This window comes from Acanthopagrus latus, chromosome 9, assembly GCF_904848185.1.
Source record: "Acanthopagrus latus isolate v.2019 chromosome 9, fAcaLat1.1, whole genome shotgun sequence".
NCBI classification, from domain to species: Eukaryota; Metazoa; Chordata; class Actinopteri; order Spariformes; family Sparidae; genus Acanthopagrus; species Acanthopagrus latus.
The window spans coordinates 9,484,392-9,511,640 of NC_051047.1; the positions used below are offsets into that span (position 1 = coordinate 9,484,392).

At 42.0% G+C, this 27,249-nt stretch overlaps 4 protein-coding genes across 7 annotated transcripts; all 4 read left to right on the top strand.

Moving 5' to 3' along the window:
• Positions 1-480: 480 nt before the first annotated feature.
• Positions 481-1,576, top strand: wu:fc50b12 (uncharacterized protein LOC103911624 homolog). Of its 3 annotated transcripts, none has more exons than XM_037109968.1 (4): positions 481-518; positions 606-687; positions 780-943; positions 1,163-1,576. In XM_037109968.1, the coding sequence occupies exons 2-4, from the start codon at positions 667-669 to the stop codon at positions 1,395-1,397; spliced, it is 420 nt and encodes a 139-aa protein (XP_036965863.1). In that variant the 5' UTR covers positions 481-518; positions 606-666; the 3' UTR covers positions 1,398-1,576. The 3 variants fall into 3 exon arrangements, with proteins under 3 accessions (XP_036965863.1, XP_036965864.1, XP_036965862.1); XM_037109969.1 differs by having other exon boundaries at positions 500-518; positions 601-687; XM_037109967.1 differs by lacking the exon at positions 481-518 and having other exon boundaries at positions 536-687.
• A 1,064-nt stretch (positions 1,577-2,640) lies between these two features.
• On the top strand, positions 2,641-7,391 carry kbtbd7 (kelch repeat and BTB (POZ) domain containing 7). Its single transcript, XM_037110125.1, has 2 exons — positions 2,641-6,342; positions 6,828-7,391. Exon 1 carries the CDS (start codon positions 3,349-3,351, stop codon positions 5,218-5,220), a length of 1,872 nt encoding a protein of 623 aa, XP_036966020.1. The 5' UTR covers positions 2,641-3,348; the 3' UTR covers positions 5,221-6,342; positions 6,828-7,391.
• Positions 7,392-8,051: 660 nt separating this feature from the next.
• zgc:101559 (uncharacterized protein LOC492776 homolog) lies at positions 8,052-11,403 on the top strand. Of its 2 annotated transcripts, none has more exons than XM_037110965.1 (2): positions 8,052-8,512; positions 9,883-11,403. In XM_037110965.1, the coding sequence occupies exons 1-2, from the start codon at positions 8,255-8,257 to the stop codon at positions 10,315-10,317; spliced, it is 693 nt and encodes a 230-aa protein (XP_036966860.1). In that variant the 5' UTR covers positions 8,052-8,254; the 3' UTR covers positions 10,318-11,403. The 2 variants fall into 2 exon arrangements, with proteins under 2 accessions (XP_036966860.1, XP_036966859.1); XM_037110964.1 differs by having other exon boundaries at positions 8,066-8,512; positions 9,877-11,224.
• A 1,467-nt stretch (positions 11,404-12,870) lies between these two features.
• On the top strand, positions 12,871-25,977 carry katnal1 (katanin p60 subunit A-like 1). The gene is made up of 11 exons (XM_037110081.1): positions 12,871-13,027; positions 13,537-13,710; positions 14,763-14,923; positions 15,786-15,954; positions 16,037-16,164; positions 16,269-16,374; positions 19,966-20,124; positions 20,242-20,368; positions 20,790-20,924; positions 21,050-21,176; positions 23,014-25,977. The coding sequence occupies exons 1-11, from the start codon at positions 13,022-13,024 to the stop codon at positions 23,210-23,212; spliced, it is 1,491 nt and encodes a 496-aa protein (XP_036965976.1). The 5' UTR covers positions 12,871-13,021; the 3' UTR covers positions 23,213-25,977.
• Positions 25,978-27,249: the final 1,272 nt, after the last annotated feature.

Consider the following 27,249-nt stretch of genomic DNA (forward strand, 5'->3'; position numbering starts at 1 on the left):
TCAGTCACCAGGTTGTCTAAAGAGAGTCATTTTGTGAGGCAAGTTGTTCAGTTGAAAATGCATTTTCCCAAATGCAAATACTTGAGTTTTACATGTTTTACACATTCCACAAAATTATCCAAGATATGTAAAACAATTGAGGCAGCAGGGGCCTGAAGATGAAGTACCCTGAGCAAACAACATTCGCTTTGCGAAATGATCCTGGTGAATTAGAATACAGTGAATGAAACAGATTCACAACAACATGAATCACATCCACACTCTGCTAACATACAATCGCTATCAAGGTTAATTATTGATAAGCTGTATTGAGTCTTGAGCAAAAAAGGACTTGAATCTAATTTTAGCACAGTACATTTGTTTACCTGGTAGCAGGTGAGGGTTGTCTAAGCTGACATGTTATCACTGCAGGGGAGCCTGGAGCTAAAGTGGCTAATGTTTAACAGATTAGTATGTTGATGATGAATCTCCACAGTAACACTCAGACCACGCTCATTTGTGGCACACTGTAGCTTGGGGTAAGTGAATACAATCTCTGCCTGCAATAAGGAATCCTGGAGTGTAAATGTATGTTTAATATATCATATGAATCTTTGTTAGAATAGGTTTATGAAGGTGGTTTCTTAGAGTGTGGCTTGCACTGCTGATCTTTTGGAATTTGAGATAATGCCCAACAAAGCCCAAGAGGTATGTGTAATCTGTTTTCATTTTCACTGTCATGTAGCTTCAATCAACAAAGACATTTTGTTGATGATGATGATTTTTTTTTCTTTTTTTAGGATGCTGTGATTAACCTGAAAACACTGCAGGAGATTTCCAGCAAGCTCGGTTTTGAGTGGACCGTTTTGGCGTACGAGCTTGGCTTCAACAGAACTGAGATAGGCCGGTTCCACACCAAATCTGCAGAGAAGAGTGTCCAGGCTAGGAGCATGCTGGAAAGCTGGTAACGTGTGTGTGTGTGCGTGTGTATCTAACTTGATATTGTAATTTCGATAACAAGGATATCACCATGGGGGTAATTTAGGTTTTCCTTTGGTCTACTGAGCTATGACTTTCAGGCTTTTTACACACTGTAGAGCCTGAAACTAATACTCCACTACACTCCTGTTCTCCTGCTCACTTCTTCAGTCTTAGATGTTTCTCCGATGTCCATCCTCATTAGGTATGAGAAATCATGGGATAAGCCCAATAAGACCAAGCTGCTGCAAGACGGACTGGAGCAGGCAGGCAGACGGGACCTGGCTGAGAGGCTGCGCTGCCTCCACTGGGGCCACCAGAAGCTGAGCCGAAGGGTTGAGCTGCCCTCCGCCTTCCCCTTCATCATCACAGTCCACAAGACCATCCACAACCAGGACGCTCTGCGCAGGATCAACGACCTTAGCCGTAGATATACTTAAAGCTGGGTCTGAGTACGCATGGCTCTGGTTGTGTTTATAGTATAGAAGTACACAGTTATCTGATGATATAAATGTAACAAATGTCACTGAACAAGCACATTAGAGCCATTTATATAGTCATTGCAATTAATGTCTTGTATGAAATTTGAGCTTTGCAATAAAGATGGACCCATCTTGAATTCCTTTTATTCCAATACAATTTTGCCATACATCTTGAAATTATTTTGTCCAAAGAACAGTAACAAATCTAAAGTTGTTCAGTTTACAGTGATGTAAAAAATGACTTGTACATAACAGAAATGATAAATATGCAAATTATATATTATAAATATAAATAAATGTGATTATTGCTTGTTTGCTTGCACCTTTGGTTGTGGTGAGATGTTATAGATACAAAGGATTTAGACTTACGTGCATGAATAATAAAAAGAAGCTTAGACATAAGACAACAAAAAACAGCACTGGACAGCATATATCTAAGTGCAAGACAGCTGTTACCATGAATAGTAAGGTTGTAGTATGACTGCTACTTTATATGGGTTACAAGTAGGCTAATGAAAGTGTGCTTGGTCGAGCAAGAATACTGGAACAGGATTGTATGGTTGACGTAATATGTGATGCTTTATAGAGAGGTGGTTTGTGTGGTAATACCCTCATAAAGGGGTATTATTTTTAGAGTGCAGTGTGAATATAAAACTGCAGTAGAATTTGAAAGTGAAGTGAATTTTTGATGTTGCAGCAGGAACTGCATTCAGACATCCCATGGATTATTAGTTCGTAAGTATGGTGGCATGTTTGGTTGATTTGCTCTGTGCCATCTACCAGCGGGGAGAAGTAATGGCAGAGAATTTGTATTCCAGGTGTAGTGAGGATGTATATCTTTGAATATTAATTGCAAATGGGCTTAACTCATGATTTTATTCACAGGAGTTGTTAATAATGACAACAGCAACAACACAAAGAAGAAGAAGAAGAAGAAGAACAATAATATTAATAATATAAGGCTTGCATTTGATAAGCTATTATCATGATTACTAATATTATTATTAATAATAATGTTATTATTATTGTTGTTGTTGTTGTTGTTGTTATTTTTATTATAGATTTGGACAAATCTACTTTTCAAATTCAAAATGAATACTAAATGCTATGATTTTCAAAATTCAAATTCAAAGGTAAAAGTACATTTAGATTTTTATAATTATACTAATTTAAAAGAAAAATCATTTTATAATTTCAAATTAATCTCGATCAACCAACCGTAATTCGACCCAGTTACATTGACCAATCAGAGAAGTGCCTGTCTTAGCAAGGTTGTGTGAACGAGCGCGGAAGCCAGCCATGTTTGCTTCAAAGTAAGAGATTCAATTTGTCCCATTTTGGGTCAAGATGACATATTTAAGAAGCGGAATGTGGTAAACGTGAAGACTGGCACCGAAACAATTAGAGGTCTTATTAAGTTTGATAAAGAGTGAGAAAAGAGGTTAATCCGTGCAACACTTACATGAAATGGGGCTTTATTTTGGTAATTTTCCCAGAAATGTAGTTCCGACCCCGGCCGAAGACAGTGTTATTTTACGAGCTCCGTGAACGTCTGCTCGACTCAAAACAGATGACAGCGTTGACCAGAAAAATCAAGGAAAATTGACACTAATACAACAGCGACTCTCGGGATATAATTTGTAGAGTATGAATGTAGAGTACGTCGACATTATGACCATTTGGAGACCGAGAGGTGTTGGCTTTCAGACACACAGGCGACCGTCGCGCTGCTAAATCGTTGGTAATGTATTTTCCACAGCACACAGCGTCTGATTGTGCTTGATAAACGGATGTGTCAGCATCGGCGGACGGACCCCTCCGCGTTATTGAGCATGTAAACCGCTTGACAGCCGGTTATCTCGGACCTTCGACGACGTGAAACGGCAAACTGTTCACCGGAGTTGCAGCCATGGCTTCGGCGCTGAGTTTCTTCAGCGGTCCCGAGGTGCTGGAGGACGTGGAGCACGCTCGGGGTTTGATACAAGAGCTGAAATTTCTGTACGACTGCCGGCTGCTCGGGGACGTCACCATCGGGGTCGAGTGTGAGGAGGAGTCGCTGGAGCCCGGCGGAGAGTCGGCCAGAGGTGACATCGATCAACTTTTCCTGTGTAGCCGCAACGTGCTGGCCGCCGCCAGCCCGTACTTCAAGAGCATGTTCACCGGGGGGTTGAATGAGAGCATGCAGGAGAGAGTGGTCATCCGAGGGGTGGACGCCGAGTCCATGTCCGTCATCATCGACTATTGTTACACGGGCAGGGTGACCATCACGGAGGGCAACGTCCAGAGGCTGTACGCAGCGGCCAACATGCTCCAGCTCGAGTACATCAGGAAAGCCTGCTCTGGGTTCATGTCAAGGAGGCTGGACCTCTCCAACTGCGTGGGCATACTGAAGTTTGCGGACACCTATGACAACCCTGAGCTGAAGGGGAACGCACAAGCTTTCATTGCCAAGAACTTCAACCAGGTGTGTAACGGGGGAGAGCTGTGCGAGCTGGACCTGAAGCAGCTGAAGGAGTTGCTGTCCCTCAACACCCTGGACGTGGACTGTGAGAGGAAGGTGTGCGCGGCCGCCCTGCAGTGGATAGAGGCCAACGCGCCGCAGAAAAGAGAGGATGCCCTGCAGGCGCTGACCTGTGTACGCTGGAACCTGTTTGCCGAGAAGGACAAGTGTTACCTGGAGGGCCTCATGGCGAGACCTCTGATCGAGAAATACCTCGCCTCTTTCTTCCACCGGTCGGCCGAGGACGGCTGCGGAATGTCGGCGACTCTGGACGCGCCAAAGCACAGGATAGGCGTGAGCGCAAAAGAGATGATCCTCTTCTTCGGCCTGCCCAACGATAACATAATGTGCTGCGACCCTTACTCGGAGGACCTGTATTTCATGGCTCCGCCTTTACAGGACCTCAGCAGCCAGGATTATAAACGGTCCACCATGGAGTCCTTAATCGCCTGTGCTTCACCTGAAAACAACTTGTTCCTAGCCTCCCATCTCTCCAAACACTTCTGGCTGTACAACCCGGTGCTCAACAGCTGGCAGGAGTTGGCAGAGAGACCGCTGGGGAGGATACACTCTGGCATGGGCTATCTCAATGGCCATGTGTACCTTCTGGGTGGCAGAAATCCAGTGACGGACGCCCGACTGAAGGAGGTCGAGTGTTACAGTGTCCAGCGGAACCAGTGGACGTTTGTGGCTCCTCTGCCTCATTCTTTGGGTAAAATGCAGGTGGTGGCACTAAATGACCACTTGTACGTGGTGAATAAAAGGAGGATGCTCTGCTACGATCCCAAGAGGAACCGCTGGCGCCACTGTGGCTCGCTGAGAAGGGACAAGCTTCACAAGGCCTGCGTGTTCCAGGACCAGATCATCTGCGTGTGTGACATCCCCGTGGTGAAAGCCTACAGCCCCACCAGGGGGGAATGGAAGAGGCTGGGTGACATTCCCATCGACAGCCGCGCTCTTAATTACCAGGTGATCCAGCACAACAACAAGCTGCTCCTCCTCACTCAGACGTTACTGCAGCACAACAAAAACAGGGTCCTTATCCATGAATACGACCCAGCCAGGGACACATGGAAGAATGTAATGGCTGTGTATGTGTCCACCTTTGGGCCCGTGTACGTTTCTACGCGCGTCTACCCTGCATGCCTGGGCTCCGCGCACAGCTTCTCTACAGAGGAGGACGACGACAGCGGCTCAAGTGCCGACTGGGACTTTGACGGTTTGACAGACGCAGACTCGGACTCTGGCAGCTCTAGCTCGTTCTCAGATGAGAACTGGTGATGGAAATGTGTCAATTGTGTCAAAGAAAAGTTTAACTTATTTATAATTAAATGGGTTTTTGCAGGGTTCTGCCTGCCAGGAGAGGAGGTCACAGATCCACATTCAATTTAGTATTAAAGCCAGTCATTTACAGTGGAGGCTGTCACAATCTGGCTTTAGTCTCTTTCCATGGCAGACATTTTGTCTCGCCAAATCAGGGAAAGGCACAGGTGGAATTAATGATGGCTGCAGTCCATTTGGCTGAGCTACTTACAGGGCTCTGGTAATGTCCGAGCTTCCTCACCTACGTGACTTACTGGGACAAGCAGACAGTGAAGCCATCGTTAATGTCATTGGTCACACCTGTGCTTTTCCTTCTTTGACAAGTCAAATTGTCTGCCTTGAAAGGGGCTCTCGTTTGAGACATGAGGACTGTGTTCTTCCACTTTTATCCTGTCCTGACAGTATGATGTTGGAGAGATACCTTATTACACCATTACTCAAGACAAATGTATGATTGAACCATCTACGAACTAAATTGTGACACCTCAGTGTAATTTGGGGAACTGGTGAGAGGCAGATTAACAAAGATGAGAACTGATGATTTAAATGCTTTAGACACACAGAATCCTACACTTCCCAGAATGCACTGGTTTCCAAACTGAGGATTGATGTCACAAGACCAGAGGGAAAATGTGGAATGAAACTTTGGCCCCCTGAGCACCAGACAATTAGACTTCAAACACAGGTGTTCTTCACAAGATAATTAATTGCTGGAACTGAGCCATCTTTAATGTTATTGCTTCCATCTGTGCTTTCCCTGCTGCAACAAGTTAAAATGTCTGTTGGGAAAGAGAATTTAATTAATAAGGCTATCAAGATCCATGTAGAAAACAAAATGACATTTGGAATACAAGATTAAAGGACTTCTGGCAGCGTGGAAAAGAAAACAGGGGATGCGCGTCTAGCAAACACATTGATCGAAGCCAAAATGCGAAGATGCCCATTCTTGCTCTTGAGTTCACGGTCTATATACGCAGTATTTTGTAATCCTGGTCCTGAGCCCCAACACACCAGATCGAAATGAACTGGTTGTTATCAGGCTTCAGCGGAATTTATTCATGAGCTGATCATTTGAATCCGGTATGTTGGAGCGGGGAAACGTGGGGCAGGAGGCTGTTTGCTACATTTTCCAGATTCTTAGGGAGGCATAACAAAACCACCTCCATAATGCAGTGTATTGCTTTTTTTTTTGTCAGAGCTTTCCTTCTTGGTGAACACCCACATTGTTTCCGCTCCTGGTTTGCAAAGCAGCAAGAATTTATTTATACTTGACAAAGCTCTTCCAGAGCTCTGAACGACATAATAGGTCAAACTTTGCACTCCAGCTGACTATTGGTGGAAGATCCCTTTAATGCTCGTGTTATGTATGTTTAGGAGATTTGCGACAGAAATATTTGCTCATAACTTTTTATTTAGCTTGAATAAATGAGCACACCTGCATATGATTGGTATTAAATCTTTACTGACGCTCGGGATGTCAGGCAGCTCAAGTGCCTCATGTTTATGACAAACAACTGGTCATTTACAGGGCTTAAAATGTTGCTGTCCTTTTTTTCTGTTGCCAGTGCACACAAAGAGGTCATACACACTGCTGGTGCTGCGAAACTACAGTACGATGAGAAGAAGCCAATGCACTGTACGCTCACTCAGGTTTAGGCTTCTGCCTGTATGCCATGATTGATGTTTGTTTTTGTTTTGATGTAGTGAAAAAAAGTGGTTTTGGTGACAAATGACAAATTTTATGAAATTTATTTTGAGTGTGTGTGTTTTCTTATCAAAATTTTTTTTGTAATTTAACATTTATTTTACAATTAGGAATCAAAATTCAAGTGTTTTAAGTATTCTTTGGTCCTGATGAATTGTTTTAGGTGAAGGACATTTTGTCTGCATGTGTATATATAAAAACAAAAAAAACCCACAAAAAACAGTTTGGAAGCCATTGTCCTCCCCCCAGTTAATGAGTGTAGCTCCTGCTGCTGTCTCTCTTTATGATGGATAGAAGTGAAATCTTAACTTGTGCGTGTGTGTGAGAAGGTGAGGAGTGATTGGCTGTGCTAACACTCGTGATCTGGATTATAAAGCTGTTTTGGTGTATGTGTCAAATAAACATCTGCAACTGATATAGAGCAGCATTTGTGTATTTTTATTTTTTTGATGATAACCAATACAAGATTCCTAAGTGCTGATAAAATGGTGTTTATAATCCAACTAAATGTTGAAACTGAATACAGGGGAGAAATGAAGATAAGAGGATCTGTGAATATTGAGAGCTTAATGAGGTGTACTGTAGCAGGTCTTTATTTCAGGAAAGCACTATTTTAAAGGGTAATTCTACCATTTTTTCTCATTAAAGTGTGTTTACAGGTCCTGGGGAATGCTACTGCATATGTGAAAAAAGTAGTACAAAGCCTTTTGTGGCTCCAGAGAAAGCTACATGTGATCTGATAAATTGTCTGTAACTGTGTCAGTCAGTGGCTCAGTTTGCATTGTGGGTAATGTAGGCATAAGGTTTTGACAAGGAAGAGGAATGAGGGGAATATAAATGGTGCAAAGCTCGCCCATTTCACTGCTTCTCAAAAGCTACATTACCCACAATGCAATGCAATTTCGAGTTAGCCTTAAGAACTTCAAATACCACTTTTAGATATGATAAGAACTGAAGTTTTCTCCCTTGACTATTTCCAAGGCAGTGAATAGGAGGAGGAAAATACCCTGTGTTAGGCTTTAAAAAGTCTAATAGTCTATGTGCATATATGATTAATTTATGCACTACTCTTGTAAAGAGGTGTAGAAACCGAAAATACATGTTGATTATTGAAGAATGTCCGAAATAAAACAGAGGATTAGAAACATATTGTAGAAATGTGGGTAAAGTGGTAAATAACGGGGACGCTGTCTCATCCGTGACACATTTTCCACAGACACCCATTGGCCTCTCACGTTCTCGCGATGTTTCGGCGCCGCTCACATCTAGACCGCGAGAAGATGAGCGATGGCAATAGAAAACAAACCTGGGGACGAATTTGACACCGTTTTCAGTCAAAACGACTCTTTAGAGCTGTCGTCGCACCGCGACTATGAGCCTGCACAGGCTCGCATCTTCAAGTTAATCGTCATCGGAGATTCAAACGTGGGGAAGACGTGTTTGACTTACAGGTTCTGCGGGGGAACTTTCCTGAAGAACCCGGAGGCAACGATCGGGGTCGATTTCAGAGAGAGGACGCTGGATCTCGATGGGGAGATCATCAAGGTGAGAGGACACCTATGTTTTTAATGTGTTCATGTGAGACGCGCACCTCGGCTTCCTGCAAGAATAACCAGGCCTGTGGGACCGAGCTGCGGTCATGGGCGGGCACAGAGGAGAAACTGACCTGGAGCCTGTTTGTCTGACTCCAGCGGCTGTGCGGGCTGATCGCACCGCCACAACAGACAGGCCTACCTCTTTAAAATGACCAGCTGCAGGGCTACACACCAACACACCATGAGATCATCACTTTATATAGCAGACAGACATCAGGCACCTAGAAGAGGAGGTGGCCTGCACAGCAAAAGGGGAACACGAGTATGTTTTTTTTTTCTTTTCTTTTTAATTTTTATACCAGATACCCACAAACAAGTTTTGTAACAGCTGATATTTTGACTTGTCATAGACAGAAGACCACAGTGGGCCAGTAAGCCAAGCCTGAGCACAATACCAGGACCCAGAGCCTGATGCTACTGAATGGAATCCAGCCATTAGTAATGAAAATGAATTGGTGCCTAACACTGTGATCTGTATGGAATAATGCTCATTTCTCCCAGGCTCTGCATATTCAGGGTTTGATTACATTTCATGCTGCCTTCACTGGTGCATACATTTGGTAGTACACCCCACCCTCCAGTCACACACTCTTTATATTACTGTTATTATTGTGAGCAAATCCATGAAAAGACCTAGCAGGAATCTGTCCACCAGTAAGTATTGTCTATGCATCATATTCCTCATTGAGTCTTTACAGGGTGACATGTTCCTTCGACACTGGTATGTCTCACCAAATGTCCTCAAAAATGCACCTCAATTGTAATTCTCATTTTAAGATTCAAGATCATTACACAGCCAACATAGCCCAGCAGTCATTTGTAGAAATGAAGCTCTGCATCTGTGGTTGATTATTTAAGACACGTATGTTCAGTGGCATGCCGCAGACAGTTTTGGATTGGGAAGTCAAAGACAACTGGCGGATGATTAACACACTGTTGGCTTTGGGCTTCTGTGTCCTTTTTAAGTGTCCTATTTGTAAGAGAAGTTGATTTTCGTGTCTCCTTCCCAAGTAATACTGAAGCTTTTGGGTGCCGACCGTCCCGACCTACCACCCCAAAGTGTCAGTATTGTACGAGTTGGCAATATGACTCAAAAATGAACTTTTCTTACAGGTTGGACCTTTAAAGATCATTTGGCTATGAATGTAAAAAAAAACAAAAAGCCTTCTTGTGTCAAACCCTGCACCTACATCATTCTACACAGTGAAGCTCCCACATGCAGCTGTAGGAACAAGAAGACAAACACACCTCTGACTGGAGGGTGGGCTTTAAATTTTATTTAGTCATATCACAATATATTTCCTGCTGTGTCAGTTGCAGATCTGGGACACGGCGGGTCAGGAGCGCTTCAGGAAGAGCATGGTGGAGCACTACTACCGCAGCGTCCATGCTGTCATCTTCGTGTACGACGTGACCAGCCTCTCCTCCTTCGAGAGCATCCCTGAGTGGATCGAGGAGTGCCGCCGACACTCTGTGGGGCCCATGGTGCCGCGCATCATGGTGGGCAACAAGTGTGACCTGCGGGACCGCCGGGAGGTCCCCACCTCGGCGGCGCAGCGTCTCGCTGACAGCTACAACTTCCCGCTGTTCGAGACATCGGCCAAAGACCCTGCCGAGAGGGACAATGTCGACGCTATCTTTCTGACTCTGGCTTACAGACTCAAGAGCCACAAACCCATGAGACTGAAGCAGCTGAGCGAAAGCAGGCAGCTGTGGGACCAGAGAGAGCGGGAAGCAGGAACTTGTGAATGCTGAGGTCACCTCCGTTCCTATATGAATGTACCCGGAGCGTGAGAAGGTCGTCGCAGCCTTCGGGAACAGCAACGGTGCTGAGCGAGGCGGCGTTCCTCCTTGACAGCGCCACTGAATTCTTACGATCTTGAGTCAGAAAAGGAAGACAAACGTCCCATTTTGTTTCCCATTTTCCCTGCCTGATGTAAGGCACTGTTACAGATGGAATGGGCCTTTAAGTTTGCACAATATTAAACCAACATTTCAGTGAAATGCATGAATGATTATGGAGGTATGCCAAACATCTGTAGCTCAAACTGCACTCAAAATCACTTTGACTAAAAAACTTTAAAAAAAAAAGCATTACAGAGTACTTTAATACCTAGACTCATTATATGCAATCAGCTGTCTAGTAGCACTACAACTTATCTACACTATTCAATACAGACAGCTTATTAAGAGACAAAATAGATCAATGTAAATAATGGGACCAAGAAAGTAGATTTAAAACTGTGAACAAAGCTGTGCAATCATTTTCTAAAAGAGGTTGACTTAAAGTGATATTTCAGTTTGTTAAAAAATATATATATATAAATGCAGCATGCGTTTCGGTGCTGTCGCTAAATGTGTGTTACTCAAATATGAATATGAACATAACGAGCTTTGCGTTGGATCATTCTTGTACACAACAGGAGAGAGCTCACTCATGACAGAAAAAAAAAAACTGCAAATAGACATAGTTTACTTGAAATGCACGAGTGAATACATGCTCAGTGGTCTTGTTAGACCGGATAGCATCGACGACACGAAGCAAAATCTGGACTGATTCTTTTGTTGCATGTGTACAATAATGCAAAACACCTTTCCAACACTATGGAGATTTGTGACAATGTGAGGCTGCAAATCAATAAAAGTGGTTTTACCAATACGATTTCTGAGGTTTCTCCTGTGTCATGATGTGCATGTACATGCTTACACGCAACGAACAATAAAATAACACGATTTTATTTTAGGTGTGTTTTTATTGGTTGACATTAAAGGTGCAACATGTAAGTCGAGCCAAGTCAAGTAAAATGTTCATCAGAATGTGTAGAAAGAGGAGATTTGAGGTTATGTCAAAGGTGTTTCTGTATCGTGCTACAGAGATGTCTTACTGATGTTGGCATGCTAAAAGCTAGCTGGGCCTTAAAGACAGCAAAATTCACCAAGTAACCTCTGGTTGTATGCTGTCCCTATATGTTGATGTTACATGGATAGCAAGTTCTTACATATATGGACATGTCCAACATGGACAAGTAGTCCTTCAAGTGTTCTGGAAAAAAAAAAACATTGGAAACCGTACATTTATAATTTCATTTAAACTAGGTAAACTGGTTTTGCTGATGAAGATCATGAAGTAAGCTTGAAAGCTCCAGAACAGCTCAAAAGGGACCTTGTGATCAGCGTCATGGTTTGAAATATTTGGCTGGACTTTAGCGACGACCAGTGGCCAGATTGTGTACAGCTATAACCATAATGAGACGTTCGCGAAGTCCTGTAAAGTAGCAAACGCTCTTGTTCACAGCATATGTGCTGCCAACTGGTCATGTTAACGTAGTAAATAATGCAATTCCGGCATGAGATCAAACTTCTGCTTCATCAATAAAACAAATGTGATAGCGACACGTTGCTGCAGTAAAGACAGCTTTACAACAGCTGTTGTTCCGACCACAGACATATATACGTAGACGCTGCAAAGATGTGGCAGGTCTGCCCTGTAAACAAATACAAGTAGATGTGAAATCTGAGGGTTTCCTGAATGAAAGAGGTTTACATTTAACTAATTCTGATGAATTGTTTTATCATTCATTGACTTATATATAAGTACTAATAATGGCAATCAATGAAATTCAAATCAAAATAAGATACAGCAGTGAGTCCGCTTTCTTTTAGCAGCGAAGTGATATACATCATGACAGAAAAGTGTACACTTATTATACGGTATACAATAACATGTTATGGTTAAAAAAAAAATGCAGTTTTGCAGTAAGCTACTATTATAAATATGCACCATATATCATGCAAGTCAGTTGTCTACATTTTGTTTGATTAACATCATATGAGGACTAAGTGCTAAAATTCAAGGTTACTTACTTAATTGTCAAATAGTGCATATTCATAATAGTAGCCGTCTGCAACTTCATTATTACCACAGCACTTTTTTTCTTTTTTCTTTCCTCCTTTTCTTTTTTTTTTCCCGTGAAAGAAGAAAAGAAAAGAAAGCAGACTCAGTGTCAGTTGCAGTGTCTTATTTTCAATTGCAGACATTGTTAATTTAAAAACAATAAATAAATAAATAATGTGTCTCAGTTATTAGTACTGGTGAGTTAATATAAATCATATAGTAATGATTCATTTAAAAAATAGTTTAGTGTTTTTTCTTCAGAAAACCCACAGTTGTCACACCTACCTGTATTTGTTTACAGAGCAGACCTGCCTCATCCAATATGACGGACACGCTGACGTACGGCGGCAACAGACCGGCGTCCACGTAAATGTGTCTATGTTTTGGAGAGGATGTTTTCCGACCATCACGTAGCAGGATTATCATTTTTACCAGCTCGCCGCGAATGCAGCACAGTAATCTAGCCGCCTGTATTCCTCACACGGCGTCTCTCTGCGACCATGGTAACACTTTCCTCAATACAGGACCTCTGATTCAAACAAACGGCACAAACAAGTGCTTTTCATGCAGGTATGACAATTACTTCCACGCTCTATTCGCTGTTAAGGGATATAACTGGGCTTGCGGCTCGGCTGCTTCTGTCTTCATCCACATTTAACACATGCTGGGAGGATTAAGGCGCGTTTACGTTATTTAATGCAACACGATTCGTTTTGTTTCCTGTCTGTGGCCTAGCAGCAAGCTAGCAAAGCTAACGTCGACAAGATGTCTAGAAAATGAGATGATTTAAGCAATGGCTTGACTGAACCGGCAGGTGCACTGTCTGCGACCAATCTAAAATCACGGTCCCTGACATTAGCTAGCGTAACCAACATGGCTTTTGCCGCGTATTGTAAAATATCTGATAGATAACTGACTTCCACACAGAGCTGCACCTACCTGTAATAAGTAACCTAAGACTGATGATATCATGGCTTTGACCTAGTTTAAAACGTTGTAGTTAACAAGCCGACATTGACTTCCTGTCCTCAGTCCTTGTAGTTGACGTTAGCTTGCTTGTTGTCTCCCTCACCGTACAGCTGCTATTCGCCATGAATCTGGCAGAGATATGTGACAACGCCAAGAAGGGCCGGGAGTATGCTCTGCTGGGGAACTATGACTCCTCCATTGTGTACTACCAGGGCGTCATCCAGCAGATCCATAAGCACTGTCAGTCCCTCAGAGACCCTGCTCTCAAAGTCAAGTGGCAACAGGTGAGTCCCCCCCCCCACACACACACACACCTGATCACACCATTCATACAGCAGTTATCAAACCTACCTACCATACCTTTAACTGCAGGTCAGCACATATTTGAGATATTCAGCCAATATATCAAAACCATGCACTTCCCTTTCCCTTTATTTCAAAAAAGAAAACATATGTCGTTCTTTTGTTTTTGTTTTTGTTTTTTTCAAAGCTAAAGGTTTCAATCCCGTGTCCCAATGTCCCTGTTTGACAGTTTTCTGCACTGGTCAGCCACAACATTAGAAGAACTAAAAGGTGATGTGCATAACATTGCTTATCTTGTTATAATGCAGTGTTCTGCAGGGAAGCCACATTTTCCTGATCCAAATCTTGAAGCATCCGTTGCAGTGTGCCAGAGCAGGTCCAATCCGTGGAGTTCCTGTGAAGGGTAAGACTTGACTCTGACCTGTTGGCGCAGGATCCTAGGGTATGATTTCGACTTGCTCTGGCACATTTTCGCAGCTGCTTGATTGAATTCAGATCGGGAAAGCCTTGAACTCCTCGTCTTGTTCCTCGGAGCTGCTCCTCAGCTGTTTTTGCAGTGTGGCAGGGCACATTGTCCTGCTGCGGTGACCACTGATCTCAGGGAGTGCCGTTGCCATGTGGGGGTGTTTACTTGGTCTGCAACAATATTTGGGTGGCTGATTTGTGTCAAGTGAAATCTGCGCAAATGCTGGGATGCACTTCACCTTTTAATCCTGTTAATGTTGTGGCAGCTCGGTGTATTCCTCCATGATATGGTCAGTTACATTTTCCCTGATATGTTGGTAATCTCTTCGGTTTGTCCCCTCCCTTAGTATGTAACAGTTTTTGTATTCATTTTTTTTTTCAATGCTGACATTTTGGAATTTATTATCCATTGACTGCTGTCTCTGTATCCTAAATAAACATAAACCCGGTACTCTAAACCTTGCATTTTTTTACCAGAGCATCTGTACATGTCAACCCCTGTATTTTCATTAGGGTGTTCTGTTATGCGATACTGACACAGCACTCTTCTTCTTCTGTTTGCAACAAGGTCAGGCAGGAACTGACTGAGGAGTATGAGCAGGTCAAAGGCATCATGGGAACGCTCGAGAGCTTCAAGTCAGAGAAGCCAGTTGACATCCTAGCCCCTCAGTCTGAGGAGAGACCTGAAGATCCAGCAGTGTGGCCCCCTCCCATCCCTGCAGAACACAGGTGTGTGTGTGTGTGTGTGTGTGTGTGTGTGTGTGTGTTTAGATTTTTGACCCTTTGATTGGAGATATGGGTGGCTGTAGTTCAGCGAGTAGAGCAAGTTGGCTATTGATCAGAAAGTCGCTGGTTCAAATCGCAGCTCTCCCAGGCTGGGCTGAGCTGCATGTTGAAATGTTCTTGAGTAAGATACTGAACCCCAGCTTGCTCCTGATGTGCAGTTGGCACCTTGCATGGCAGCCTCTGCCATCAGTGAAGGGCCCTGCTATGAGCTGGCGACTTGTCCAGGGAGTACCCTGCCTTCACCCAGAGACAGCTGGGATTGGCTCCAGCAAAAACCCCCACAGCAAAAGGGATAAAGCGGTTACAGACAATGGATGGATGATTGGAGATAGATTCACTGAGTCTCCAAGAAATCATTCTTTATAACAACGCTCTCTGTAAGTTGAACACTGTGTCACTCTGCATGCAATACAAGAACTTGGAGCAAGTCTGTGTGTGGGGGGTATTTAGCTTTTGCCTTCCAGTGTGATTTCTTTCTTTCACCTGCTTAGGGGCCCACCTGTGATCCAGGGGACTTCTGGATGTTCTGTCAGAACTGATTACTCATAGTACCCACGAAGTCTGTGGAACAAAACGCCTCTATAAGGAAGCACTTTGAAGTACAAAGGGACATATTTTGCATAATCAGTTTTATCTCTGGCAGCACAGTGTGACTCACTATCTGGTCATTAAAGGGGACATCAACCTCCACACAGAGTGTCGGAATGTTGGCACACAATGTTAGTACGATTATCTCCCCATTGAAAATGATTTAAGATGTTTCTGTCTGCAGTTATGTCCTTCTATTATGTGTGTGTGTGTCTAGGAATCCTGTTGCAGTAAAGCGTCCCAACAGTGCAGTGAAACAGCAGAGGAAGGAGTCCCCCGGTCTGCAGCATCGAGGGGCAGGGCCAGGAGGCCGCGGCCAGGCCAACCCTAAAGCTGACCGGCCGGGAATCAGAGATGCCCGAGGCACAAAGGCCAAAGATGATAAGGTCAGACTACAGCAGTTTGATTGATTGTTTGAACTTGAAAAAACTGTGCTTTTAATTCTTTTTTCTTCTTTTTCTTCATCAGGGAAAGAAAGGGGCTGGAGAAGTACCAGGGGATGTAGAGCAGAAGAAGTTTGACAGCACGGGATATGACAGCGACCTGGTGGACTCACTGGAGAGAGATATTGTGTCCCGCAACCCAAACGTTCACTGGTACGGTTGCATATACAGAGTCTGACATACTCCTTTCACATATGTTTTGCTGTGGGGGGATTTTTGTCTCAGCACTGTGACCTAATTCTTCGGATGCACTGTAGGGAGGACATTGCGGATCTGGAAGATGCTAAGAAGCTGCTGAGAGAGGCAGTGGTCTTGCCTATGTGGATGCCTGACTTCTTTAAGGGCATTCGTCGCCCCTGGAAGGTACAAATACACTCACCTGTCTCTTACATACTCTCTGAGCTGTATGCATTACTTGAATGTGTTTGACTCAGTGATTCAGAACTCACGGAGATAAACAGAGGAAAAAAGGGGGGAGTAATGTATGTATTCATGTGTGAATGCGCTAATACAGTATAATGCATGATATGATGCAATACGTTTGTCCTCTGTTGCCTCATTAATAATTAAGTGATTAATTTATCCATGTGCTACTTTGATGGGGGTTTGTTTTTTGTGTTTTCACAAAGGTGAGAATTACCATATTACACAGACATACACAGCACACAATCACAGCTGTGCCGTCATCTCATCTAAGTAACAGATACCAAGAGGACATCAGTGTCATCATAAATGTTAATGTATGTAGTCTTTCACAGGCAGTGTGCTCCACGGCGCTGGGAATTGATAAGATTTGATTGATGCCAGTGCCATAAACAACTCTGCTTAATGTTCTGGTTCTTTAACGTTGATTCCTCTATTCAGTTTTCTGTGTGGACATCTACACAGGTTTTCAACTGATAGATGACTTGAGCTCATCTTGCTGTAGCCTGGGTGAGCCTAAGCAGTTCGGCAACACAGCAGTCACACACTGTCTCAGCCTTGAGAGCTAGTTGTAGCAACAGTCTGTCATAATTTGAAATGGATACAATGAGAGAATATTTGAACAGCATTTCATTCAGGTTTTCTTATTAAAAGAAAAAACCTGCTAGGCCAAAATATTTAGCCTTGGTAATTCACATGCTACTCATTTAAGAAGCGCTCAATTGTCAAATACATGACATTCCTGAAATATAAGCCTAAGTCACATAGAAAGCTGTTTCAGCATATTGATGGTGTTTCCATTCTTACCTGAACTGATCATTTTCAGACATTATAACTGCCACTGATGGGATCATTCTTCATGAAATAAAGCCACACTTTGGACTATTTCTTCATCTCCTGTTCCAAGCTTCCAGCATTGAAGATGCAGGAGTTGGTGACATTTCTTTGCAATTATTAATGGTCAGATAAATCCACAAAAAGAAATTGAGAAGCTTTGAAGATTCTGATTCTGATTGATCAGACGATTTGAAAACCAGTTGTCTCCTAGAGCAGGCTGTCAGTTCTCATCCTGAGTGTTCCAGGGGTAAATATTGACAGAAATATCCTCTGGCTTCTAACGGGAATTTGTCCCAGGTTTTAATTGTTCTGTCATGACAACAAAAAATAATGAATGAATTATACCTGCTCAGGGTAATGTGCATTTTCTACAAAGTAAAAAGGTATAGCTACATTTGGACCTGGTACAACAGCTGGATGTTCTTTCACAACTTGTTTGTACAGCGTTTTAAAATTAAAGCTCTCCCCCATCAGGTCAAACAACTTTTGTACAGTTTGTGCACTATGCCTTCCTTTCTGTGGCTTATATTTGAAGCCATTTCAGTATTTTTGGCCAGAAAGTCCATTTTCAAGAAGTATACTTGTATTTAAGCATATTCCTAACTTCGTCAACAAAACGGTTTAAATAAGTATTCTTCAAACTTTGTACAAACCCTCTAGGGTGAATGTTTATGTGTTAGGTGCATTTTCCAACATTTTCCTCGTGTCTGCAAAGTCATGCTCCCTCTCAGCATCTATGTACACGACTCTACTGAATGGCCAGTATGTTTCCCTCTCTACCAGCCTCGGTTGAACTTGACATCATGTGAGGCCTCTTTTCCCTCAGGCTGGCCATGTGAGGGTTAATTTTTGTATCGGTTTTTAGCGCAGCACAGTGACTTTCATTTGTGGAGGAAATGCATGCATAATTGAACTCTTAAGCAGAAAAACGAAAGATTCGTAAATTAGTTAAAGCAAAAAGACATTTTAAGTTAATCACTGATGTATTGGCACTCATGTAGGCTGAAGGTATTTGATTCATCACAGTTGACATTTAGTATAGAGGTCTGTGCAGCTCTGTTTCGTCAGTCTTCCCCTGTAGGCTTCTGACTATTCCTGAACGTTAACTGCAGGTGAGCCATCCCACTGCTACCTGCTCCTGCTGAGACTATGATCAATCCTGTCATCATTGTTTCATCTTTCTACACCCCACCCTGCAAGGAATATGAAACCCATTAACCCGTATGGATTCTGTCACAGTAGGGATTACAAGTACATTCAAATGATTGTGATTTTATGCAGTCTCCATAGCAACAGACAGAAACCAGATACAGAAAAGTCAGACATCACAACGGCTGTGACAGTTTACAAAAGAGATTTGCATCGGAGATGACAGCTTTGTTCAACGGTCTTGACATTTAAACACAGGATGTAACAGACTACAGAAAAGTGAGAATTTGGTCAGGTTGTATTAGGGAACACTGGAAGAGAATTAATTGAGATGCATGGTAAAGCCCAATAATAACAGCCTCTCATATATGTATATGTATGTGTATAAATCTGAACACCAGCATTATCTTGAGTCTGTAATGGTTGTGGTGTAGTCTCATTATTTTGTTTCGATCCTCTAATTATGTGCAGCTCTGACCTTTACAGAAGCCCCTTGATGAAACAACTGGAAATCAGTGTTGGTTTTGGATAAGGACAGTATATTTGAAATTGTTACTTCCTGACCACATAAAACTGAAAAAGGGCTGCAGCGTTTCTAATCACTTTAAGGGTTAGGGTTAGTCAGTACACTAAAATATGCTGTTGTGAACATTTAAGGTGAGGGGGCTCTGGTCGCAAAATGGAGACAAGTTTAACATTTTTTGATAAACCACCAATATTGTCAGGATACAAATCAGGTTTGATATTGGAAAAGTTTCCCTTTTTATCAAGTAACTCAGGGTAACGATATGCACAAAAAAATGGACAGAAATTAAGTCCATGTTATTTTTTCTATGCAATGCATTGTATGTATTGAGTATTCTAAAATGAAAAAGGAGAATAATAGCCTGATCACATCTGTAGTAAGTCATGGAGCGGATGCACTCTTGTTCAGCTGTTTTCTCCTGTTTATCAGCACTGTGGATCTAAATGCTTGTTCCTTATTTGTTTGTCTATAATGGATGTGAGTGACGTACAGAGTCTGCAGTTATTCATTCCTAAAAATAAACAATAATTGCTCTTCCACTCTGAAAGCCTGCTCAGGCTCTGATTAATTTTTGAAAGATGACGAACGCGGGCTGTTGTCCAGCACTGTCAAAATACTCACTGTTCCCACTTGTGAATATTCTGTTTCTGTCAATGAACTAACTTATTTTTTGAATGCATTCATTGCACAATCATCTTCATGTGGTCTGGTTCCAGACCTCTGAACAACTGCCTACATCTCCAAGTTTGATCAGTGATTTATTAGTGAATTAATCAAATGGATTGAACGAGCAAATGAGTGAATGAAGGAAGAGAAAACAAAATGATAGCCGAGTCTGATTAAAATATGCTAGTCGATGATGACTAGCTTATAGTCTGATTTAGGTAAATTTACCTAAATCACTGTAGGTAAATTTACCTAAATCAGATTTAGATAAAAGCTGAATTAGAAAATACTACACAAGGTGTATGTTTGTTTGTATGTCATATGTTTTAACAGTGTGCAACATTTTGTCTCAGGGTGTGTTGATGGTCGGCCCTCCTGGGACCGGGAAGACCATGTTAGCCAAAGCTGTGGCCACAGAATGCGGGACTACTTTCTTCAACGTGTCCTCCTCCACCCTCACCTCCAAATACAGGGGCGAGTCAGAGAAACTTGTTCGTCTGCTGTTTGAAATGGTACGCTGATGAGCATGTATGGTGACTGTTTAGAAAAATCTACAAACACCAAACTAAAGATTTAAATATTTTGTTAAATGGCAGCGAAAAATGTCTTAAACTGTTCATTTTCCACAGGCCCGGTTTTATGCACCGACAACCATCTTCATAGATGAGATTGACTCTATCTGTGGCAGAAGGGGAACGTCAGATGAACATGAAGCCAGCCGCAGGGTCAAATCAGAACTTCTGGTTCAGATGGATGGTAGGTGGAGTATAGCAGTGCTGAGATGAAGCTGTGACAGCGTACACACTAGGGTTAGGGTACACACTTTCACTATTAATTAGTTGCTTAGTAGCATTAACACTACCAGCATATTGCCTCTTTTTGTGTCATTATTAAGCAGTGATTAAGGCCTTGTTCTGTACAAAAACTGTGAGTTATTTGTCTCATTGTTGTGAATAAGGAGTAAACAAGCTCTTTGTTATCATTAATAAAGAGCCAAATTTGCTCCTGGTATGCATTTCAGCAACTACGTAATACCTGGGTACCTGAACATAAAGTGTAGAAAACCAAGTATGATACAAAAAAAATAAGAATACCACCTAGATAGATACCAGGATTATGTGTCATGGTGCAGTTAAATGCAGTTTAATGTTGTTGTTGCTGTGTGTCTTGTGACCAGGCGTCGGGGGAGCTCTGGAAAATGATGACCCCTCGAAGATGGTGATGGTCCTCGCTGCCACCAACTTCCCCTGGGACATCGACGAGGCGTTGCGGCGACGGCTGGAGAAGCGGATCTACATCCCTCTGCCCACAGGTGTCTCCATCCCGCACAACAAACGAAAGTGACAGGCACTGTAGTGGTCCAATCGAGAGGCTGCGCGCAACAATCCCAAACCTCATATGTGATTATGTTGTTTGTTTGTGTGTGTTTGTGTGTAGCTGTGGGTCGTGTAGAGCTTCTAAAAATCAACCTGAGGGAAGTGGATGTGGCTCCTGACGTGGACCTGGACCTCATCGCTGAGAAGATTGAGGGCTACTCTGGAGCAGACATCACCAACGTCTGCAGGTGTGTGTGTTCAAAATGATAAATGGATGTTCAGTTCATTATGAGTTCATCCTTCATCTCCTTATTGGCAAAACCAAGCAACATGACCATGTTAGCTCAAAACCGAAACTCACACATTAATATTGAAGAAAATCCAAAATAATGTAACAGATGACAAAACCTGTGCAATCTGTTGTATCATGAACTGTGCAATTCTAAAACTCACTTTTTAAAAGTCAAATAGCACTGGCTAGACAGACTTGACATGTTCAGAGATATAGAGGAATGTACACAGTGAACTAAAGAGGACTGTCTCATAGAGTGCAGGTCATGTTCATTCATTGACAGAAGTGGAATATGACTAAGCAGCTAGACTTCTACTTTGCTGCAGTTTGGAGACAAATATTTTGTTGAGTTACATTTTTTTGAAAGCTTTAGTTCTTTAGGGTTTTAATACCAAATTAATTCAACTAATCCATCATGATGTATTATAGATTAAGCTGTCTGGAAACTACATTAGTGATTATACATTCCTACATCATAATCATAATTACTCGAAACCATCTTACAATGGAATTGCACAAACTGTGACACCCATTGGTATGTTCACATTCTGACCCGTGACTAGACTAGACAGACAAATGAACATCTGGCAAAGTACTGAAAACTGCTGCTGTGGTTGCCGGTACAGAAGGTGTCTTCAGGACCACATTATACCATGATGACACACTGACAGACTCGCAAGTTGATAACATTACCAGCTGCTGCAGCTGGTATTTGATCATCTTAAATGGACCATTGTGGATAATGAACACTTTTACTTTGGGCGCTTTAAGTGTATTTTGATGATTATACTTCACTACTTGTTCTTAAGTAGCATTTTGAATGCAGAACTCCACTTTCACTCATTGTGCTATTATTTTTACAGTCTGCTATTCAGTTTCAGTCAGTCATTGATAAAGTTAATTTTAGATTATTGTTTATAATTGATGGATTTCATAATTTTCTTTCTTAACATTCGAGCCATTCTTTCTGTCATATTGAGCTTTAGAATTTTATTCTCCATTGTGAAGTGTTTTGAGTCTCTTTCAAGATGAGTTCAGACGTTTGATAATGGTGACTGACAAATCATCAACAATGATGTTTACATACACAGTATATGTGATGGTGCAGGGGCTATAAATCACACCTAATGATATGTAGTGTAACAGTGGAGCAGGCAGAAGTGCCAATTAAGTTATACTGTCTTACTAGCTCTCAATCTGTTTGTCTGCATATACATTTTATCACTACACTCGCAGAGTCACATAAATCTCCATTAAATCAATTACAAAACAATAAACTCATGTATTTAACACACACCAAGTCAAATGACAAAATGATCATTCGATTGTCAGATCAGTCGTACCTATTCTTTTTGTTTCCTTGGAGCTGCCTCTTTATACACAGTCAGGATTGTTTTGGCCCTGTAGACTCACACGTATGCACTGATCACTGGAATGTGTTTATATGCTGAGCATTACTTCTGGTCGCTGTTTGATAGTTGCTTTCGTACAACACTTCTCCATCCCATCCTGTCCTTGTCCTCGTGGTGCTTTCTACTGTAGCGCCTCTTGGAACGACAGATATTTCATGTTCTCATTCTTATCTACGGCTTGCATTGTTTTGTTGTCCTTGGATGTGTGTGTCAGTATTATCCACACACAGCCTGTGTGGCCTGCAGACTCCACCCAGATGTGGCTTAGTGATCACAGCCTAGACTCCATCAAGTCAAACTTGAGTTGGAATCAAAACTAGCAGAAATATTATAAGTACTAAAAGCCCTGCCCCTCTTCTTCTATCTTTATATGTACTTTAGAGATGCGTCCATGATGGCGATGCGTCGTCGAATCCAAGGCCTGAGCCCAGAGGAGATCCGAGCTCTCTCCAAAGATGAGCTGCAGATGCCTGTGACCATGGAGGACTTCACCCTCACGCTAAAGAAGATCTCTAAGTCTGTCTCCGCAGCCGACCTGGAAAAATACGAAGCGTGGATGACTGAGTTTGGGTCAGTGTAGAGACGGTACCATTTTAGACCCAGGGGGACCAGAACCTTGAAAGGAGTCCTCACTGCTTTGAAAATGATGAAAGCCTTGAAGAGGAGGGACTCGGGAGTTGTGTCACGGAGCCGAATGAACTCTAGTGTGTGAACCCGGCAGCACATCAGGGATTCAGATTATACAGGGGCTGAGGTTCATATCAGACGACTGGTGCCTTTGAGAGAGCTTGGTGAGAACTTACAGTGGCTTCACTGCTGCCCTTTCACATATTCTTCCCTCGTTGTGTCTTCGACACAATCGTCCGTGTAGAGACTATCAATCACCCAGCTGCTGACTGACGTAAAGAATCTGAGGATGCTCTCACATCTTCTCACCTTCTCATGTAAAGAGTAGCTGAATAGACCAGGGAACACACACTAGTTTTACTTACATGTAAGGCCTCTTGCAAGAACATTTTTGTACTTTTATGTTAAACTCCCTTTGCTTTGTTCCGAGTCAGATTCACTAACTTGTTGCAGATTCGCACGAACTTGTTGCAAATTGATCGTTTCGACCTTACAAGTGTGTCATGAGATGTGATGATCAACGTCCCTAAAATTGTCTCTGTTTTGCTCCATTTTCGCCAAGTTTCATTCAAAACTTGTCAGAAGAGTAGGAAGAGGAATTTCACACCACTAACCTTGCCATCCTGCTATCAGAAATCAGCAGCCAAAAAAAAGATGGCTTTGAATAAGCTTTAGAACACATTAAACAAAAATATCTTTATACAGGCGGCAGTAATGTGTTAATGATAAAGAAGGTTTAAGACATGTTGGACCTGCTTAAACACTGTGAGGCAGATGTAAGATTGAGAGACTTAACCAAACAAATACTCAGTTGTGCTGGTTGCTATGCCAAAGTATGCCAGTAGAACTTACATAACACATTGTTGAACCTCTTCTTCCCCTTTTACACCAAATTAGCCTTTGTTCTTAAACCAGCTGTGTTCAAGATTCTTGTAAGCACAGATGCCTCATCAGTGAAAGAGCAACAACCTGCAGAATATGACACGCTTTGGTTCACGTTCCAGCTGAACCGAACCAGTATGTTTTTGGTTATTCACTCAAATGCCCAGAATGGAACCAATCAGTGTTGGTGGATAGGCGCCCCTGCTTATTCATTCAGATGATAATTCTGACTTTCTGTACTGACAGGGTAGGACCACTTGTCCACTTCTTTAGAGAGGTGACTCAAAAAAATGTTTACTGAAGTCACTGGTTGGTACCACTTCAGAACAAATCTTTTTGTTGTCCTTGTGATTCTTGCAAGAGGCCCAGGGTCTTAAAGAAGTGTATGTTTGAGCACTTTTAATGTAGGAGCCCATGTACTTACTACTGACTGAACACACTTGAAGAAACAAAATGTCTGTGTTATGTAGTGACTGATTATGTGTTTGTGTGTTTTTTTTCTTGGTTTTTAACATTTTTTTTTTTTTCAGTTTTAGCTCAGTTGGACCCATGGATTGTTAATGTAATGATACAGTACATTTTTGCCTACTCAGTGGTTCCTGTATTTATTAAATGAATCGGACTATGTCTCGCATTCAAGAAGACAGTGATTCGAACAGTAAGGTCAATACATTGTGAACTAGTGATAGTTTCAGTCTTTGCTGTATTTTTTCCTCATGTTTTACATTTAATTTCAGGCTGTCCTAGGTATTAAAGGAGACATATAATACTTTATGTTTCCTTCAGTGTTTTATACTATGAATGCTTTTGTGCCTGTAAAAGATCTCGAAAGTTTAAAACTCAAAGTCCACACCATCAGACGCTCCTCACTCCCATATAAACACAGCTCCTGAACGCCTCTTCAGTAGTCCCGCCAATAATTTCATGACTTTATGACATCACACAACATCACAGATTATTGCAGTTTATGCCTAGCAGCTGGTTTGGCACATAACAATTGTTTTAGCGCAGCTGCTCTGTTGTTGCTGGCAGCGCTGGCACAGGCATGTGTGAACTGACCAATCAGATGAAACTGGGTGTTCAGCAGAGGGTTGATATTCTACTAGTAACTCAAAATGACATTAGGAACTTGAAAATGAGCATGATATGTCTCCTTTAAGTGCTTAGGACAAATGATAAACCACTAAAAGCTCTGTTCACTGCAGACCACATGTTCTTGGTAGTACTTGTTAATCACATCACAAATCCTGTGTTATAAACTTATCCTGTAACATTTTGCATTAGATCTTAATGACAATATCCATGAAGAAGTAATTCATGATGCTGAGGCTGTAGAAATATAGTATGAATGTCCAACTCAACATCCAAGCACTAGCCTTTTTAGAAACTTTTGTGATAAAATCTTGAAAGTGCTATGGATGACATTATAATGGTCTCTGAATCTGCACATCGACAGACATGTGACAGGGTCACACGCTCAGGAAAAAGGCAAGAAAATTGACATTGAGTTGGGACTGTGGAAATATTGTTTGATAAATGACACCTACACACCACACTGCTCCGCTGATTTAAAAGCAAAATATCAACCGAACTTCTCTCCATGTGTTTAGATCTATAGCAGAGACATTTAGAGTGAACTGATATGGAACGATGTGTCTGTGTACAACTGGAAGAGATTGAAACAGCATGATAATGTCCATGAACATGTTGTATCTTCCTGACTGTATATTAAGGAGTATGACCTGTATTGTGTCGGGGCAGTGATACAGTTTTGGACAGAATGCACTGTGGCCCTTTAACTTTCTTAATAAATGTCATTGTAAAGTCTTGGCGAGATGCACTCTGTCGTGTTGTTTGTTTTTCATCTCCTCTGCAGCATTTGACATTTGAAATGTCTTCGCCCACTTATTGCTTTTCAAATGTAGGACAAGTTGTGCCAAACACTCTTTTATGTGCTCCTACTCAAATTGATGACCTTCCTTGGTTGTTTGTCCTCCGCTGATTTTACTGCAGGTGGCTTTAATGTCGAGCAGTCTTTGAATGCCCTAATTTTGCAACAATTGCACTCCATTGTGCTTTTACAGTGTGAAACACTTTACAAAGCCCCTTGATGAAGCCTGATTCACCCCCATATTATTTCAGACTGTTATCAGTGTTTGCATAAACCAGTGATTTTGTTGTCAGTGTTTAGCCAAGAAATGAAAATATTCACATATTTTGAAGTAATTGTGCTGCAGAACAACTAACCTACAATAACACTCATCAATTAAACCTTTGCATGATCCTGATGTGCTCTGTCTGCTAATGACGGAGGAGCTTGTAGGATGTGATATATTTGCTTTTGGTTCAAAAGCAACTATACACAGCACAATCAAGCAAAGGTGAGAGGGGCGGTTGCTGGGTTTGAGTCTGTGTTGTGGGGGTTTTAATAAGTGATGGATGTGTTTTTTTACAGGTGCTTACAGTGTATGGAAACTTACCCCGCAGGACCAGACTGCCTTTGATAGGTGGTCATTGTGTATTTATTACCGCTAGCTGCAGTGAATATACATGAGACAACATGAATTCAGTTTCTCTGTGAGGGATCAATAACGTTGATCTTATCTTATGAATCAGTCATAGCCTCTTTAAATAGGAATTAGGCCTGTCTTTTGTGCGTAGATTGATTCTGTTTTCGTGGTATTTTCAGGCTTAATGCAACACTCAGGACAGCCAATGTGACTGTATATACACAACTTCTGCATGAGCAGGCCTGCTGAATACCGAGTACGCAGTGATCAGAGAGTTTTGCATGTGAAACAGGCAGTTAGCTCATACAAATTCAGCACCCTTTAACTTGAATTTAACTAACCAAATCATTGTGCTCCACCCACCACCACTCTTAAAGTGAATGAGCCATCAAAGAGCTCCCTCTCCATAAGATATACAAAAGTATAAATACTTTTATTTGAGATAGTATTAACATTTCTCCAACAATACTTTTGTATTACTATTACTGTTATATAGTACAATTTCTATTAATTGACTCAGGGATGGGATGTAACAAAATACATTTACTCAAGTACTATAGTTAATTACAATTTTGGGGTACTTACGTGAGTATTTCCA